The sequence below is a fragment of the Chiloscyllium punctatum genome, chromosome 42, assembly GCF_047496795.1.
Source record: "Chiloscyllium punctatum isolate Juve2018m chromosome 42, sChiPun1.3, whole genome shotgun sequence".
NCBI classification, from domain to species: Eukaryota; Metazoa; Chordata; class Chondrichthyes; order Orectolobiformes; family Hemiscylliidae; genus Chiloscyllium; species Chiloscyllium punctatum.
This window is the reverse complement of record NC_092780.1, coordinates 10,237,810-10,257,789: the sequence shown is the minus strand read 5'-3', so window position 1 is coordinate 10,257,789 and position 19,980 is coordinate 10,237,810. Positions and strand designations below refer to the sequence as shown.

The window sequence follows — 19,980 nt, the reverse complement described above, 5'->3', positions numbered from 1 at the left end:
CCATGCTGTATGGCTCTATAAGCACCTATGTATCTCTGTCTTAAATATACTCAATGACTTGGTCTCCACAGCCCTCTGTGGCAATGAGTTCCACAAAGTCACCACCCTCTGCCTGAAGAAATTCCTCCTCATCTCAGCTCGAAAAGATTGTCCTTTCACTCTGAGGCTATGCTCTTCAGTCCTAGTTTCTTCTACTAGTAGAAACATCTTTTCACATTTGCTATGGCCAAGGCTCTCGGTATTCTGTAAGTTTTAATAATCCTTCTAAATCTCATCGAGTACAGATCCCTAGTCCTGAACCTCTCCACATATGACCAGCCCTTCATTTCTGGGATCATTCTAGTAAAAGTCCACCAGGTCCCCCCCCCCACCCCAAAGCTGGAATATTTGTCCTTACATACAGGACCCAAAACTGCTCACAATATTCCAAATGCGGTCTGACCAAACTTGACACAGCCACAGCAGTACATCTCTGTTCTTGTATTCTTGCCCTCTTGAAATGTATGCCAACATTGTTTTGCCTTCCTAACTGCCAAGTCAGCCTGCACATTACCTGTAAGGGAATCCTGAACTCAAGTCCCCTCATGCTTCAGATTTCCAAAGCCTTTCCCTTTCTAGAAAATAGTCTACATCTCTATTCTTCCTACCATCGTGCATAACCTCACATTTTCCCACATTGCATTCCACTTTGCCCACTCTCCCAGCCTGTCCAGGTCCTTCTGCAGCCTCACAACTTCCTCAATACTACCCATCTCTCCACTTATCTTTGTGCCATGTGCAAACATAGCAACAATGCCCTCAATTGTTCCAGTCGGATCGTTGGTGTATAACGTGAATAGTTGTGGTCCCAAATGCAAAACTCCACTAGTCGCTTACTTTGTCTATTCATGTGTAAAAATCTAATCTGATTCAGCTGTACGACACTGGGCAAGTGCTGCATTCATTGGAGAGGTTATTTTTCAGATTAACATCCGCCAGAAAAATAAAATCCCAGAGCACTAGTTAAAGAATATCAAGAGGGTTAACCCATAGCCAATATTTGTCTCTTAAATCAACATCACTAACACAAATTATCTGTTAAAAATCACACAACACCAGGTTATAGTCCAACAGGATTAACTGGAAGCACATGAACTTTCGGAGCTGATGAAGGAGCGTCGCTCCGAAAGCTAGTGTGCTTCCAGTTAAACCTGTTGGACTATAACCTGGTGTTGTGTGATTTTTAACTTTGTATACCCCAGTCCAACACCGGCGTCTCCAAATTATCTGGTTAAATATCAAATGTTTCTGGGACCTTGTTGTACATAAACTGTCACATTCCAAACTTTACAACAGTGTACTTATGTGTTTTATTCCATGTAAAGTGCTTTTGGGATGTCTTTGGGTAATGATACACACTATGGATAGTAGTCCTTTTCATTTTAAATAGATTCTCTAGATGGCGCAGCCAATTTGGGGAAAGTATATAAGACCATGCTTTTCCAAACATTTTAGAGAACGAGGGAAGAGTTTTGTGGCAATGACCTCTGAATGATGTTAAGAAATGTCACCTTGGCAGGCCCCCATTGGGTATCATAACAATGTTCTCATTCATGTTGGATCAAGCACAGATTGGCAACCGTTAGTTTTGTACAGACGGTGTTCTAACGTGATACAGGAATAGAACACAAATCCACATTCTTCAAGTAGTCAGAATGCAAGATGATCCTTATAAACAGCTTGCTGCTTATTTCAATAACCTTCTCATGTGGGCACGTAGTGTCCACTTGGTGGGGGTGGGGGTGGCGTTAGGTGGTTGGGGAAGAGGTGAAGAGTGACTTTGAACCAGTGGTGCCAAACAGTGCCAACAGGAGTTCTCCCAAGTCATTTTTTGGGTTTCTTTGTAAGATAGATAACAGTAAACAGAGTGAATCATTATTGTATCAGGTGCTAACCAGAATGGTCAAAGGTAAGCAAGATGGAAATCAGCGTGTCATCCTGGAGTTCAGAGTTTCTTGTGATCACATGGCTCACTTTCAATTAAGACATGGGAACATGGAGACCGCTCAGCCCATTGAGTCAGCTCAGCCACTGAATGAGATCATGGCTGATCTGATAATCTTCAGCTGCACTTTCCTGCCTTTTCCCCATAATCCACAATTCTCTTTCTGATTAAAACTCTGTCCATCTCAGCCTTGAATATACTTCACAAGCCCAACTCTACAGTTCTCTGTAGTAAAGAGTTTCACAGATTCACAGCCCTAAGAGGAAGCTCCCCCAAAAGATTTGCAAGGATGTTGCCATGGTTGGCGTATTTGAGCTATAGGGAGAGGCTGGATTGGCTGGGGCTATTTTCCCTGGAGCGTCACAGGCAGAGGGGTGACCTTGTGGAGTTTTGTAAAATCATGAGGAGCATGGATAGCGTGAATAGCCAAGGTATTTTCCCTGAGATGGGGGAGTCCAGAACTACAGGGCAAAGGTGAGAGGGGAAAGATTTAAAAAATATCTAAGGGGCAATTTTTGTGTATGGAATGAGCTGCCAGATGAAGCAGTGGAGGTTGGTACAATTACAACATTTAAAAGGCATCTGGATGGGCTTATGAATAGGAAAGATTTAGAGGGATATGGCTAAATTCTGGCAAATGGAACTTTATTAGTTTAGAATATCTGGTTGGCTTGGATGATTTGGACTGAAGGGTCTGTTTCTGTGCTGTATGACTATCTCAATCTTTAATGAGTAACATCTTGTTCTGAGATTATGCCCTCTACTTCTGAGTACTCCCACAAGGAGAAACATCTCAACATCTACTGTGAAGTCCTGCAAGAATGTTGTTCACTGTAATATTGCAGCGTTTACGGGCTGAAACTTTGAAATTCTTTGCAGTTAGACACATTTGAATCACAGAGCCCCTAATCACCACATCTGACATGATACAAATTGATAAACTGAAACCAGAATTGGAAGTTTATGGAAATACAGAGGAACTCTGGTTGTATTGGACAAGTGGCCAAAAGTCCTGCTTCCTAATTATACAGACATGGAGAGCTCTACCTGAAACTTCAGGGAGTCCCAGTAGAAGGTTACAAAACAGAGGCGGAGTTGTCCTCTCGAGCCCACCATGCCGACAGTCACAGAATGACAACAGCGCCCTGAGCACTAACCATCTCTTTCAATTCCCAGGCTCTGGAGAGACTTGCTCAAATGTAGTCAGTGGGGCGTGATGGAAATAAACTGTATGCTTCAGACAGATAAGCAGGTCAATTCGTTCATTAGCACCTAAATCATTCAGAAAATCTTGCAAGATAACATTGAGCAAGAAACAAAGGAAAGTTGACTCACCTTTTAACGGGAGATGATGCAATCTCCTTGTAAAGCCTTGCACACTCTGTCGCATTCTTATCCCAGAAATATGCCACCTGACTAAACAAAAAAATAAGTTTTATTATTGAAGAACCGTGTTGAGTGAAAAGGATATTATAAACCGGACAGGGTGCACAAAAGATTTAGCAGAATGTTGCTAGGAATACTGGTTTGAGTTATAAAAAGGAGCATAGGAGATTGCAACCTTTCGAGGTTTATAAAATCATGAGGGATATGGATAAAGTGAATTGCAAGAGCCTATTCCCTCGCATGGCGAGTTCAAGACCAGGCGGCATATTTCAAAGGTGAGAGAAGAAAGATTTAAAGAGGACCCAAGAAGCGACTTTGCTTTTTCACACAAAGAATGGCTCGTGTGTGGATCGAACTGCCAGAGGAAGTGGCAGATGCAGGTACAGTTACAACGTTTAAAAGACATTTGGATATGTTCATGAATAGGAAAGGTTTGTTGGGAAATGAACCAAACACAGGCAGGTGGGACTTGTTTAGTTTGGGAACATGGTCAGCATGGACTGGTTGGATCAAAGAGTCCTACAGCATGGAAACAGACTCTATGAATCACTGTGTAGGGGGGGCAGTATTGCCATTGAATAGTAATCCAGAGATCCAAAGAAATCCTTTGGCTTTGATTAAATTAGATTAGATTCCCTACAGTATGGAAACAGGCCCTTTGGCCCAACAAATCCACTCCAACCCTCCGAAGAGTAACCGACCCAGACCCATTCTCCTACCCTGTATTTATCCCTGACTAATGCACCCAACACTATGGGCAATTTAGCGTGGCCAATTCAGTGAGCCTGCACATCTTTGGACTGTGGGAGGTTACCGAAGCACCCAGAGGAAACCCACGCAGACACTGGGAGAATGTGCAAACTCCACACAGACAGTCACCTGAGTCTGGAACCGAAGCCGGGTCCCTGGCGCTGTGAGGCAGCATTGTTAACCACTGAGGTCAAATTTGTCTTTAATTAATAAACCTGCAATTAAAAGTTAGTCTAATAATGATCATGAAACTATTTTTAATTGTCATAAAAGTCGATTTGGCTTACATGCCTAGCAATCTTCCATCCCCACCTAGTCCGGCCTACATGTGACTCCAGATTCACAGAAATGTAGTTAACTCAATTTCCCTTGGAAACAGCCCTAAAGTCACCATAAAGTCCCTTAAAAGGAATGACCCCAGTTGGATCAACCAGCATTGACCAAGGCAGCTGGACCAACAAACCCTGTCAGGCAACCCTCCAAGTTCTCCTTGGACCCTGCACCAAAACTAGGAGAGCTGTACCCCAGACAGTGGAGCAACAGCCCGATACAGTCAAAAGGAGACAGACAACGTCCCGGCCTTCATCATGGCCATCCCTGGGAATTTCCAGGTGGCAGCACAGTAGTTTACAGTCAGAACAGAATTACCCCAGGGGTCCTCAACTCCACTCCTGATGGCATCAGGTCAACCACAGCAAGAGTTTCACAGATTCACAGCCCTAAGAGGAAGCTCCCCCAAAAGATTTGCAAGGATGTTGCCATGGTTGGCGTATTTGAGCTATAGGGAGAGGCTGGATTGGCTGGGGCTATTTTCCCTGGAGCGTCACAGGCAGAGGGGTGACCTTGTGGAGTTTTGTAAAATCATGAGGAGCATGGATAGCGTGAATAGCCAAGGTATTTTCCCTGGGATGGGGGAGTCCAGAACTACAGGGCAAAGGTGAGAGGGGAAAGATTTAAAAAATATCTAAGGGGCAATTTTTGTGTATGGAATGAGCTGCCAGATGAAGCAGTGGAGATTGGTACAATTACAACATTTAAAAGGCATCTGGATGGGCTTATGAATAGGAAAGATTTAGAGGGATATGGAAGCTTCCTACTGATTATCACCTACCACCACTATCAGCTGATGGATCAGGTCTTTTCTATTGGACGCCACTTGCTGGAAGCACCAAGAGGTGACAATAACACATAACATACTCTGGGTGGGGAAACCAGAGTGTCTATCGCTAAGAGTGGCCCAGGAGTAACATTACTGATCAAGCTGGCAAAATCATAAGGGACATAGTTGCTGGTCTGGGCCTGTGGCCAATGGATAGAAACAAATAAGAAAAATAATGTACTTTATCTCATCGTCACAAATCTACCACTTCCAGAGGCATCAGTCAATGACATAGCAGGTGGAAGTGACCACTACACACTCCTTTTGGAGATACAGACCTGCCAGCACATCCTCAATCATGCTGTGTGGCGTGACAACCATAAAAAATGGGATAGAGTTTGAACTTCCTGAGATTGTTAGATTTTGAGATTTAGCAACTCTAGACTGGGCATCCATGAGGGTTATCGCTGTGGGTCATCAGCGATAGGGTTAGGGTTAGGGTTAACCCTATCGCTGTAGGTCATCAGCAGACATACACTCAAAGCACAATCTTCAACCTTATAGGCTTGACACATCCCTCAGTGCACCATTACCATTGAGGGAAGGGATCAACCAAGAATTAAAGCTGTAGTGCAAAAGGGAGCAACACCAGCCATTCCTAGACACAAGGTGCCAAAGAGATATGGCCACAACTTCCAGATGACTCGCACAACAAGCAGTGCAAGCAGCTGCAACAGACAGAGCCAAGCAATCCCACAACCAACTAACCAGAACTAAGCTCTGCAGTCCTGGTATATCCAGTTGTGAATGGTGGTGGACAATTAAGCAATTCACTGGAGGAGGAGGCTGCGTAAATATCCCTGCCTCATTGGTGGGGAAGCCTTACACATCACTGCAAAAGGAAAGGGCTGAAGTACTCATGGCAATGTTGAGCCACAGGTTCTGAGTGGGTGATCATTTTTTCCAGAAGTGCTCAGTATCCAGATGCCAGCCTTCAGCCAATTCAATTCAGTCAAATTAATATCAAGGATAGGCTGAAGGTGCTAGATTCCTCTGGTTTCCACCCACAGTCCAAAGACATGCAGGTTAGATGAATTGGCCATGCTAAATTGCCTAAAGTGTTCAGGGATGTGTAGGTTAGGAGCATTAGTCAGGGGTAAGTATAGAGCAATAGGGTCTGGGTGGGTTACTCTTCGTAGGGTCGGTGTGGACTCATTGGGCTGAAGGGTCTGTTTCCATGCTGTAGGGATTCTATATATAAAAAAAAGACTTGTGCTCCAGAGCTACCAGACTCCAAACTATATTGTTCCATAAAAGCTCCAACACTGGCACCTAACCAGCAGTTTAAAAGAATTACCCAGGTATGTCCTGTCCACTGAAAAAGGGGCAAGATACAATCCAGAGAAATATAGCCCTAGTATACTCTACCGTCAAAACGATAGAGACGATTGTCAACAGTGCTATCAAGTGGCACTTACTCAATAACACCCTGCTCACTAACACTCAGATGCATTCTGGCAGACCCACTCAGCTCCTGATCTTATTACAACCTTAGCTCGAGCATAAACAAAAACAGCTCAAGAGAGTCAGAGAGAATGATTGCCCTTGACATTAAGGCAGCATTTGACCACGTTTGACATCAAGGAACCCTATTAAAACTAGTGTCAATTGTGACAGAACTGTGCCTTGAAGAGAGATGTGTTGGGTGCTGTTTTTCTAATAGAGGGGTGTGGTGACAGTGTTACCAGAACATCTCCTTCAGACTGGCGCTTGGCAAAGAGCTTTTCAATTCTTTCTGTGTGTGTGTTTTTCATGAGAGGAAAAAAAAAGTCATGTATGCAGGGTCAGGGTTCAAACAGACCTAAAAAGGCTTTCAGTTAGTGAGAAGATTTCTGCTGGCTGCTGAGCTAAATACTGGATTTCTCTGGAGTGAAGTCTTAGACAGGCAGGCTGCCTCTTAAAAATCAAATGGGGCAGATTGTTTCATTCTTCTGGGCTGGGGAGACAGACAGCACATGAGAATCATAGCTGTTTTGCTGAATTACATTTTTGCCAAAGGGTGTGTTTGTGGGATGCTGCTTACATTGGAACAGTTAAATCATATATTATCTTGTGAAGTAATTCTATAGAGTTATTTTAGTTACACTCTAAGAATAATGCGGGTTTTGATTAAAGCCTATTGGTGGACCATGCAAATCACATCTGGAACACAGCACCTTACGCTTGCCTTTAAATAACAAAAAGTCAGGGTCTATGCTATCTGACTTTAGTTTGGGGGATCTAGTCTTGTCTATAACAATGGGAATCAGCGTTAAACCTCTCCATTGGAGATAGTCATCCCAAGCAGAAAGGAAGATGTTTGTTACTCTGAGATGCAGACAGGTTTAGTTCACAAAGTTTAGAATGCAGGTACATCAAGTAATTCGGAAAGTTAACAGATTCTTTTAGTTGATTGTACTCACTTTACCTGTCAAAGGAGATCCTGCATTTATACAGAGGTCTGGTGAGAACACACTTAGGGGACTACACACAGAATTGGTCACCTTATTTAAGAAAGGATGTAAATGTACTAACACACCCAGATCTCTGTGCTTCGCAAAGTGCTGAAATTGCTCACCAATAACAAAATGCTTTTTTGTTTTATTCCTCCTGTCAAAAATGGACAATTTTACATTTTTCCATGTTATACTCCATTTGCCACATCTTTGTCCAGTTTCTTTATCTGTATCTTTTTGTAGCTTCCTTATGTTCTATTCATAATATATTTTCCTACTTTGCATCATCAGCCAATTTGGTAACAATATCTTCCATCTCTCCATCTAAATCACTTTTTCAGTTGAGGTCCCAGCACCAATCCCATGCCACACCTTTCATTACATCTTACTAACTGTGTGGAATTTGCACATTTTCTCCATGTCTGCATGGGTTCCATCCCACAGTCCAAGAACGTGCAGGTTAGGTGGATTGGCCATGCTAAAATTGTCCTGGGATGTGCAAGCTAGGAAGGTTAGCGATGGCAAGTGCAGGGTTACAAGGATAGTGTGTGGGGGTGGATCTGGGTGGGTTGGTCTTCAGAGGGTCAGTGTGGACTTGATGGGCTGAATGGCCGGCCGCAATACTAATTCTATGAACTGACTTATTTTAAAATCAGTAAATGTTCTTCTCGTTTCTTTATCTCTGTCCAATTATCAACACTATGGTCATTGCTACCAAACTATTGCATTGGGATTGAATTGTCACTGAGGGGTACCTGGCCAAACCGAGGCCAGTAACCAGCAGAAACCTTCTTGGATTTAGCCCCACTGTTTCTTACCTGTAAGCGCACTTGTCGCAACCTCTGTCACCAGCTTTCTTTTCACTGACATGTATTTGCCTTTCTTTGGGGTAGGTGACCTGTGACCTTGAAAAGGGAAGCATGAGCTAGCATCAGTTTTACTAATATACATAATAAAAACTGAAAGAACTGCTGGTGCTGTAAATCAGAAACAAAAACAGAAATTGCTGGAAAAACTCAGCTGGTCTGGCAGCATCTGTGGAGAGAAAACAGAATTAACATGTCAGGTCCAGTGATCCTTTCTCAGGACAAATATACTGATTAATATTTTTGCCTGGAACAGAAAAAGGAGAAAGTGAGGACTGCAGATGCTGGAGATCAGAGCTGAAAGTGTGCTGCTGGAAAAGCGCAGCAGGTCAGGCAGCATCCAAGGAGCAGGAGAATCGATGTTTCGGGCATGAGCCCTTCTTCAGGAAAAGGGCCAATGGTAACATCGACCAAAATGGTCACCATGATTTTGTAACCATGGTTTTTTTGTTACAACAACAACACGGCATGGTGGCTCAGTGGTTAGCACTGCTGCCTCACAGCACCAGGGACCTGCATTCAATTCCCACCTCGGGCAACTGTCTGTGTGGAGTTTGCACATTCCCCCCGTGTCTGCGTGGGTTTCCTCCGGGTGCTCCAGTTTCCTCCCACAGTCACAAAGATGTGTAGGTTAGGTGAATTGGCCATGCTAAATTGCCCGTAGTATTAGGCGCATTAGTCAGGGGTAAATGTAGGGGAATGTGTTTGGGTGGGGTGCTCTTCAAAGGGTTGGTGTGGACTTGTTGGGCTGAAGGGCCTGTTTCCACACTGAAGGGAATCTTAAAAAAAATCTAAAAACCTAAAACAAAATATGCATTCATATAACCCTTTTCACCATACTATTAGAAAAGACAACTTCCTTCCAAAGATGCTACATAAATATAACAAAGTGCCCCAATACACTTCATATGAGCATTGTAAAACAAAGTGTGTTACACTGACCACATCGGCAGATCACCAAAAGCTTGCTCAAAAGGTGAGTTCTAAGAAGTGTCCTTCAAAAGGAGCATTTAAAAGCTAGCAAGGTGAATGAAGGAAGGAAGGAATAGGAGAGTGAAGATGGAGAACAGCTAACAGATGGAAGGAATAAAATTTTATAATGAGACATTTATAAATAAATCATTTTTATGTTTATTCATAGTTAAATACCATGTCTTAGTCAGAGAACTATTATTTAACTTTCCCCTCTACTTGTCCTTTAAAAAGTGTGTGACTTTACCCACCATTAATTAGAATTAGGTTTGACTGTCACATGTACTGAAGTCCAGTGAAAAGTGTACAAATCGCCATTCTCCAGCACCATCTTAGACACAAAGGTACCTAGGTACAACATCCTAGGTGTAAAGTAGAAAATAAAGAAATAAGAAATAAGAAATAAATAAAAGTTTAGCATTACAGTCCTTCTTAACGGTTTAGCCATCCAGGCTGTTCCACAACTGACGCTGAGGTCATCACCAGTAAGTGGTCCCTCAACGTGCCGCTGCAGAAATGTATCACCATTCTTCAGTGCCATCTTGCTTCACCGATGACCCACACGGCCTCATGGTTGCAATCTTGGCAAAGCAGCTGCTGCCGAAACTACTGGTTGCTGCCCACAGAAGGTAAGTATGGTTAAAGTTAAAAAAAAAACAGAAAGAAAAAGAGACTAAAAGCAGATGGAGCAGAAGAGTCTGCACTTGGCTTTATCTCATCACCACTGACGCCGCCACAGATGAGAAATATATAGAAAGGAAACGTCTGATAGGTATGTCGTATCAGAGCTTATTATCACATGCCTTGAATATTTAAGCAGTAGAACAGTGAATGCAATATACATTGGGGAGGTGACCGTCTAGTGGAATTAGCACTAGACTGATGATCCAGAGATCCAGTTAACATTTTAGGAACTGAGGTTTGAATCCCAGCATGGTGGAATCTGAATTCAATTAAAAAAAGAAAATCAGCAAGTAAGAAAGTCTAACGATGACCATGAAAGCATTATCGATTGTCTGTAAAAACAAACTGGTTCCCTAATCTTTCTTAAGGAAGGAAACCTGCTGTACGCCTTACTATATAGTTGACCCTCAATTACTCTCTGAAATGGCCGACCAAGCCACTCCAGTTCATAAAATAGATTTCTTAAAAGTCTTTAAAAGAATATGGACATCTCAGTATCAACTTAGGCATCAGAATCAACAAACTCAAACATATAGAAACCTGAAAGTCTTCTTTACTAACAGATGGGAAGTCTGCCAAAGTTGGGAGGGCTGTCTCACAGAACTAGTCAAGCAACAGCCTGACATAATCATTCTTACAGACAAAGGTCCCAAACATCACCATCGCTGGTGTGTCATGTCCCACCAGCAGAACAAACCCAATTAAGGCCGTGGCACAGTTGTACATTGGAGGCAATAACCCAAGGAATCCTCAACATTGAATCTAGATCCCAGGAAGTCTCACTGCATTGTTGAGAGGAGAGAATAGAGTACATGCTTAGAGATAGACAGAAAAAGAGACAGGCAGGCAAAGTGTTTTAGATTAGATTACTTACAGTGTGGAAACAGGCCCTTCCGCCCAACAAGTCCACACCGACCCACCAAAGCGCAACCCACCCAGACCCATTCCCCTACATTTACCCCTTCACCTAACACTATGGGCAATTTAGCATGGCCAATTCATCTAACCTGCACATTTTTGGACTGTGGGAGAAAACCAGAGCACCCAGAGGAAACCCACGCAGACACGGGGAGAATGTGCAAACTCCACACAGACAGTCACCTGAGGTGGGAATTGAACCCGGGTCTCTGGCGCTGTGAGGCAGCAGTGCTGACCACCGTGCCGCACACTGTGCTACTGTGCTGCCCATGGTGTTGGCTGATGATAAGCTGAGATAGAGTGCCAGAGAGAGTGAGAATGAGAGAAGCATAGGCAAGCATGGTGATTGCTCATAAGGCAGGAGAACACGAGAGTGAGGCATTGGAAAGCAAAGTGACTGCTGATGATAAGAGGGAGAGAGAGAGAAAAAGGCATAAGTATGCAAAGTAATTGTTGATAAGCTGAGAGAGAGAGAGACAGATATGCTAGAGTGATGGAAGAAATGTAGATGATTGAAAATGGGCTGGCTGTGCTGGGGGAAATCCATACAAAACAGAAGTGTGGCTGTAGATAATAATATGGAGGAAGGTGTTCACATTCTTAAACTCAATGTTGAGTCCTCTAGTCTGTAAGGTATTCAGCAGAACATCAGGAGTCGGCCATCTGGCCGTTTGAGCCTACTCTGCCATTCAATCAGGTCATGGCTGCTCTTTATGTGGACTCAGCTCCACTTAACCGCGCTCTCACCATAACCCTTAATTCTTTTATTGTTCAAACAAAAAAAATCTATCTTAGCTTTAAAAATATTTACTGAAGTAGCATCAACTACTTCCCTGGGCAGGGAATTCCATAGATTCACAACCCTCTGGGTGAAGAAGTTCCATCTCAATTCAGTCCTAAATCTGCTCCCCTTCATTTTGAGGCTCAGCCTCTTGTCCTAATTCCACCTGCCAGTGGAAACATCCTCTCTACTTTGATCTTATAGAAATATATAAAATTATGGAGGAAATAGATAAGATCACCCCTCATTCTTCTGAATTCCAATGAATACAATCCCAGTCTACTCAGCATCTCCTCACAAGCCAACCCCCTCAACTCCAGGATTAACCGAGTGAACCCCCTCTGTACCCCCTCTTGTGCCAGTACATCCTTTCTCAAGTAAAGAGACCAAAACTGCAAAGTACTCCAGGTGTGGCCTCACCAGCACCCTGTATAAGTGCAACATAACCACCCTGTTTTTAAAACCAATCCCTTTAGCAATGAAGGACAAAATTCCATTTGCCTTCCTAATTACGTGTTATACTTACAGACCAAACCTCTGATTTATGCACAAGGACATCCAGGTCCCTCTGCCTCGCAGCATGCTGCAACTTTTTACCGGTCAAGTAATAATCCTTTTGTTGTTACTCCAACCAAAATGGATAAATTCTTATTTATTGACATTGTACTCCATCTGCCAGACCTTTGCCCACTTACTTAAAGTATCTATGTTCCTTTGCAAAGTTTCACAGTCCTCTGCACACTTTGCTCTGCCACATATCTGAGTGTCATCTGCAAACCACACACTACATGTGGTCCGCAACTCCAAATCATCGATATAAATTGTGAATAATTACAGTCCCAATACTGATCCCTGAGGCACACCATTAGTCACTGATTGCCAACCAGAATAGCACTCATTTATCCCCACTCTTTGCGTTGTTGCGAAGAGGCGTGTTGTTCCTCCAACCTTACTATCAGCCTCTGGATACCATACAGCGTCCTTTTTCCACTAGAAATCAGATACTTCAGATCATGTGCTTGATCTGGGGGCCAAGTAGCTAATGAGGACTTTTCGTACATCCCTTCAAAGAATGTCAACCAACCAGAAATGGAGAAACTGTATAGTAATAAGAATAACATGAAGGTATCAGTCCAATATTCCAATCTATCATACCGCTCATCACCAACGCATCTGCCAACATTAAATAATTTTACCAAAATTCCTACTGTTAGGGTGAGCATGTGGACAGAAATATCATCATGCTGAATGGATTTTTTTAATTTATAAATTTATAGGTTATGTACAATTGGTCTCTAACACCATAACTCTGAACATGTTATCCTCATTTAACTAGTCCACAGTCAGCCAGTCCAACTCATTTGTAAATTATTTGTATGGTAACAGTAATGAAATAGCAAATCAATAGACCTGGTTGCTGTCCCTTTACATTTTTCTACAATATATGCCTTGGCTAGGCACTAATACTGACACATCAATGCACTAATGTAATGGTAATACAGGTATGTCCAAATAATGTGAGTTATGTCATTAAAACTAAAGGGATGAACTGGGATGTTGTGGTGTTTCATTTGTAAAGTAAATTAGATGTCCAGCCTAATGCTTTGGTGACAGAAACCTAAATTTTAAATCCCCTTAAGGAAGTGCAGAGTCGAATGGAATATGAGACTACTGATGCAAACACCACCTGGTTAGCTTTATAAACTCATGAGGGGCATGGATAGGGTAAATACACAAGGTCTTTTCCCCAAGATGGGGAAACTTAAAAACAAGAGGCATAGGTTTAAGGTGAGAGGGGAAAAGTTTAAAAGGGACCCAAGGGGCAACATTTTCCACACAGAGGGTGGCACGTTTATGGAAGTGGTGGAGGCTGGTACAATGACAACATTTAAAAGGCATCTGGATAGGTATAGGAATAGGAAGGGTTTAGGGGGATATAGGCCAAGTGCTGGCAAATGAGACTAGATATGTGTGGGATATCTGGTCAGCATGGACGAGTTGGACCAAAGGGTCTGTTCCGGTGTTGAACACCTCTATGACTCTCTTTGGTCTGGTCTATGACTCCAGATCCATAGCAATGCAGTTGCCCCTTTACTAGCAAGTCATTGCAGTCAAGAGCAACTAGTGACAGGTAACCAGCTGCTGACGTTTCCAACAACAACATCTCATGGAAGAAAGAAGCAAACACAACTGCCCCACCAAGTTGTAAAGCAGTTTTCAGAAATGGCACACAAGAAGTTCAACAGAATAAATTTGATAGCTGAAAATGTGTTGCTGGAAAAGCGCAGCAGGTCAGGCAGTATCCAAGGAACAGGAGAATCGACGTTTTGGGCATAAGCCCTTCTTCAGCCCTTGGATGCTGCCTGACCTGCTGCGCTTTTCCAGCAGCACATTTTCAGCTCTGATCTCCAGCATCTGCGGTCCTCACTTTCTCCTCGAGAATAAATTTGATAGGCAAAGTAAGATAATCGTGAAGGTGAATGGGAGTGAGGTTAAGCGAACAAAAAGCTGGTACAAACGTGATAAGCCAGGTGGCTTGAATTGCATCGATGACTGGTCAATGTTGGCGCGCAGATGAAGGATTAACCAGCAGAAATGCACAAAGCACTGCCTGTGCAATGCACAAATAATGAGACATTAATGGAATGCCCATTATATTTAAGAAAATGACAGTGAATAAACAGGTCTGTATTTAAAAACTACAGTGAATACACGAAGAGAGAGAGAGAGACACTTTGCGTTTAGTTGTGAATATGGGGGTAAGACCCCCCCTCTTCCTGTTAGTATTCTTGCTCAGTTTGACTAATCTATCTATCGTCAGTCTACCAAAGTACAATGGGGGTCCAGAGCCTCAAATACAAGTAAATACCACCTTGTATAACTGTCTTTGGGTTTTGCTGTAACTATGGCGGAAGTCAAACCCTCGTGGTTCATTGTTCTCCATACGCAAAGGCTGGGCAGAACTGAACTGCTTTGGTAGCAATGTATACGGACAAAGTTTTTAAAAAAATGAATAATGTATATCTTTGCCATTTAAAAATGGTCTTTTAGAAACAAGATATATTAATTTCAGGCTTGTATTTAAATCTCATGAACTCAAATGCCATTGGCTGCCAGCGATAATCAAGTGACTAACATGCTTCCAAACCATCCTCAATGTTCCTCAGTAACTCTTTGACTAGGTTGTGCACCACAAAATCCTTGTGGAAGCAGTCCATCTGATCCCTGCAGAATTGGCTAGCCTTGGACTTTCTGAGTTCCCTGATGGTCCAGTCAAGAACATAGAACATAGAACAATACAGCACAGAACAGGCCCTTCGGCCCACGATGTTGTGCCGAACTTCTATCCTAGGTTAAGCACCCATCCATGTACCTATCCAAATGCCGCTTAAAGGTCGCCAATGATTCTGACTCTACCACTCCCGCGGGCAGCGCATTCCATGCCCCCACCACTCTCTGGGTAAAGAACCCACCCCTGACATCTCCCCTATACCTTCCACCCTTCACCTTAAATTTATGTCCCCTTGTAACACTCTGTTGTACCTGGGGAAAAAGTTTCTGACTGTCTACTCTATCTATTCCTCTGATCATCTTATAAACCTCTATCAAGTCACCCCTCATCCTTCGCCGTTCCAACGAGAAAAGGCCGAGAACTCTCAACCTATCCTCGTACGACCTACTCTCCATTCCAGGCAACATCCTGGTAAATCTTCTCTGCACCCTCTCCAAAGCTTCCACATCTTTCCTAAAGTGAGGCGACCAGAACTGCACACAGTACTCCAACTGTGGCCTAACCAAAGTCCTGTACAGCTGCAACATCACTTCACGACTCTTGAATTCAATCCCTCTGCTAATGAACGATAATACTCCATAGGCCTTCTTACAAACTCTATCCACCTGAGTGGCAACCTTCAAAGATCTATGTACATAGACCCCAAGATCCCTCTGTTCCTCCACCTGACCAAGAACCCTACCATTAACCCTGTATTCCGCATTCTTATTTGTTCTTCCAAAATGGACAACCTCACACTTGGCAGGGTTGAACTCCATCTGCCACTCCTCAGCCCAGCTCTGCATCATATCTAAGTCCCTCTGCAGCCGATCATTTTCAGCTGGAGAATCTATTATTTTAATGCCCTCTTGCACCATATTAATAAAGGCTATCCTGATATTCAGTGACTACAATGGAGCTGCACTTTTGCAGTGGTGGTTTTGCGTTACATAAGGAGCCATACCAACCACATGAAGCCAATGTAACTGTGGTGGATGAAAGAAAGTTACACCTCCTTTTGAACTCTGCATCTAAACCCCTAAAATGTTTGGGATCTACAAGGAATAAATCTGAACCGTCATCAAGAATCCAGTTTTGTATCTTTCTCTATTTAGAACAAAGTCAAGATGTGATACGTTTGACAAAGATTCCCACAGCAGGCCTGAGCTAAATGTTGTGCATCCAAATATGGATGAAACCCATTGTTTTGGTTGGGAGACATTTCAGGGAAGCAACCAGACACCCCTTTGAGAGTCTTTGATGGGAAACCCTTCTATTTTGTTTTTCGCTCACCTGTAATCGCACTATTACATAAAGTGGCTAGGTGTTGCACAGATATCCAGTAACTGCTGTGGTCAAACTCGGGATGTCTTTGTTCTCTCTGAGTTCCATGTTGGTTAGTTTACTGATCACAGGGCCCCTGTGGATTTATTGTGCATAATCATTCATTTTTATGATTTGCTTTATTATGGATATTTCCAGGAAAAAATACAAGCTTTCAAGTCCAGAAGATAAAATGTGCTTCTCTGCTTGAACTGATGCTTATTTTAATCAAAGATAAAACTTTGGACCATTTAAGGTAACACAACTAGCTAATGGCATAAAAGGAATAGACAGATGATGAAGGGATAAGAAGCCATGAAGTAAAGGTAATCATTGAGATTTGGGACAATATTACTGCTCAGAGAGGAATGTTTCTTTCCGTGATTTGGAGGTGCCGGGGTTGGACTGGGGTGTACAAAGTTAAAAATCACACAACACCAGGTCACAGTTCAACAGATTTATTTGGAAGCACTCGCTTTCGGAATCTCCAGATGAAGGAGCAGAGCTGCGAAAGCTAGTACCTCCAAATAAACCTATTGGACTATAACCTGGTGTCGTGTGATTTTTAACTTTGTTTCTTTCCATGCTCTAATGACGTGACTATCGAGGTTAAAAGAATCTATTTCTATTTCAACTGAGATTGTCTCTGTAATTTGATCCTGAAGCAGTTAGTTGGTAGCTGGGAGGTGCAGAGAAACCTCGGGTCAAAGCACAGGGACAGTCATCACTGAACTATTCTTCCCTCTGTACATATCTCTCCTGATCTCTACGTCTATTGATAGCTGATTCAGAGTTACACTGGTATAACGATCCACCCTTAATTATAGCAATTCAGTGATATAGTTTTAACAGGGATGGGGGAACAATACTTGTTGGCTCTGTCAGCAGGAAGTATACTCCAAGATTTTTTTCTGAATAACCATAGCTAGAAACAGCCAAACAAATGGACAAAAATAAAGTCTAGCAATACATTTGACAGAAAAACTGATCAGAATTCATTAAGCTTAATCTGTTCCCAGGATATGGTTGTTGCTGGCTGAGTGAAAATCTGTTGCCCATTTTTAATTGCCCTGGAGTGAATCTCCTTCTCAAACTGTTGAAGTTGTTGATGGCTGGGTACACCCACAGTGCAGGTTTGGAGGGAAAAGTTCAAGATATTAACCTGGCACCAGTGAAGGAACTATAACATACAGTCATCCCCCTCGTATCTGTGAGGGATAGGAGCGAAGCCATTCATTTCAATGGGAACCGTACATTCCTGGCAGCCTCCTGGTCCCTGGGTTCCCTGTAACATGTTCAGGACGCAGTGATCCGTGGGTAACTGAAACCGTGGAAAACAATTCTGCGGATACAGGAGTCTCCCTGTAATTCCAAACTGGGGAGCAGACTCGCCAGGGTGAATGGCCTGTTTCTTAGATTAGATTACTTACAGTGTGGAAACAGGCCCTTCGGTCCAACAAGTCCACACCGACCCGCCGAAGCGTATACCACCCAGACCCATACTCCTACATTTACCCCTTCACCTAACACTATGGACAATTTAGCATGGCCAATTCACCTGACCTGCACATTTTTGGATTGTGGGAGGAAACCGGAGCACCCGGAGGAAACCCACACAGACACGGGGAGAATGTGCAAACTCCACACAGAGAGTCGCCTGAGGCGACAGTTTCTGTTCCTTTTTTTTGTTTTATATTCATTCATGGGATGAGGAAGTCCCTGGCTAGGCCTGCATTTATTGCTCATCTCTTTTTGCCCAGAGGGCAGATAAGATTCAACGACATTGCTGTGGGTCTGGAGTCACATGTAGACCAGACCAGGTAAGGATGGCAGATTTCCTTCCCTAAAGGACATTAGTAAACCAGATGAGTTTTTCCTGACAATTAACAACAAAGTTTTGGTCATTATTATGCTCTTAATTCCAGATTTTATTAAGGGTTCAAATTCCACCGTCTGCCATGGGATTCGAAACCAGGTCCCCAGAACATTACCTAGATTGTGGGCGGCACGGTGGCACAGTGGTTAGCACTGCTGCCTCACAGCGCCAGAGACCCGGGTTCAATTCCCGCCTCAGGCGACTGACTGTGTGGAGTTTGCACGTTCTCCCCGTGTCTGCGTGGGTTTCCTCCGGGTGCTCCGGTTTCCTCCCACAGTCCAAAGATGTGCCGGTCAGGTGAATTGGCCATGCTAAATTGCCCGTAGTGTTAGGTAAGGGGTAAATGTAGATGTAGGGGTATGGGTGGGTTACGCTTCGGCGGGGCGGTGTGGACTTGTTGGGCCGAAGGGCCTGTTTCCACACTGTAAGTAATCTAATCTAATCTAAATTAACACTCCAGCAATCTACCTACCACTGGGCTATTGCCCCCCCCCCCCCCCATGTTCCTAAGTCAGAATAACATGTAGTGTGGAGGAGAACAAGCCATTCTTGTAGTGATCTTAGTTGCTAATCTCACTGAACAGTTTGCTGCTGACATTCCTGATGAAGGGCTTATGCCTGAAACGTCAACCCTCCTGCTCCTTGGATGCTGCCTGACCTGCTGCACTTTTCCAGCGCCACACTTTTTGCTGACAGGAAGTTCAATGACTGATCTCTGCTGAGCTCAAACTGGGGACTACTGTGATATTAAGAATCAGCTTATGATTCCTTTTCAGTGATTTGCCCAGTCCTCGCCTGAAGTGCATTGGTGTAGTTGTCAAGGACCATTCCGATGCAGTGCTGTAGGTGCTGCTGCCAAAGCTAGCATTTAGCATCCATTCCTGCTACAATGGAAGATGGTCATTCTGTTGATATAACTCAGTTAATACAGGAATCGAGAGAGACCTGGGGAGAGGAATATTTCAGTGATGACTCTGGTTTGGAGCCGCACTCATTGACTAATGTCACATGTCTACAATGACCACTTGACTGGGATTCCAGTCACTTTACTGTCACTTTTGCAGCTGTACCCCAGGACAAATCAACATCCACAAGATGAGGAAATAAATAAATAGAGAGAAGAACTGAATTTCTTATGAGGATAATGACATAGAGAATTCACAGTTTGGATAAACCTCTGGCCTGGAGCATTTTGTTTTGGGGAGGGGAGAATTGGGAGCTGAAATGGAGAGTTGATGACATTATTGGTCTTAGTGGTGAAAGTTGATGGATTTTTTAATGTGGTTTTGTTCTTAAATATTCCTTCTGTTGTTAGCCTTGAGATATTAACCCAGTGTAGAAGGAAGAAAGCAATGTAGAGTCAGAGAGTTATAGAGCACAGAAACAGAACCTTCGGTCCAACTCGTTTGTGCTGACCAGACATCCCAATCTGACCTAGTTCCATTTGCTAACACTCGGCCCATATCCCTCTAAACTCTTCATTTTTATATACCCATCCAGGTGTCTTTTAAATGTTGTAATTGTATCAGCCTCCATTGCTACCTCTGGCAATTCATTCCAGACACACAACACCCT

At 43.3% G+C, this 19,980-nt stretch overlaps 1 protein-coding gene across 2 annotated transcripts in view; it reads right to left on the bottom strand.

Moving 5' to 3' along the window:
• The window catches only part of LOC140465716 (alpha-2,8-sialyltransferase 8F-like), a 79,113-nt gene that overhangs the window by 33,403 nt on the left and 25,730 nt on the right, over nt 1–19,980 (bottom strand). For both annotated transcript variants that reach the window (XM_072561372.1, XM_072561371.1), the window contains exons 2-3: nt 8,533–8,619; nt 3,320–3,400 (exon numbers count right to left, since the gene is read on the bottom strand). In XM_072561372.1, coding sequence (XP_072417473.1) covers nt 3,320–3,400; nt 8,533–8,619 — 168 coding nt within the window. The remainder of the gene's footprint in view (nt 1–3,319; nt 3,401–8,532; nt 8,620–19,980) is intronic.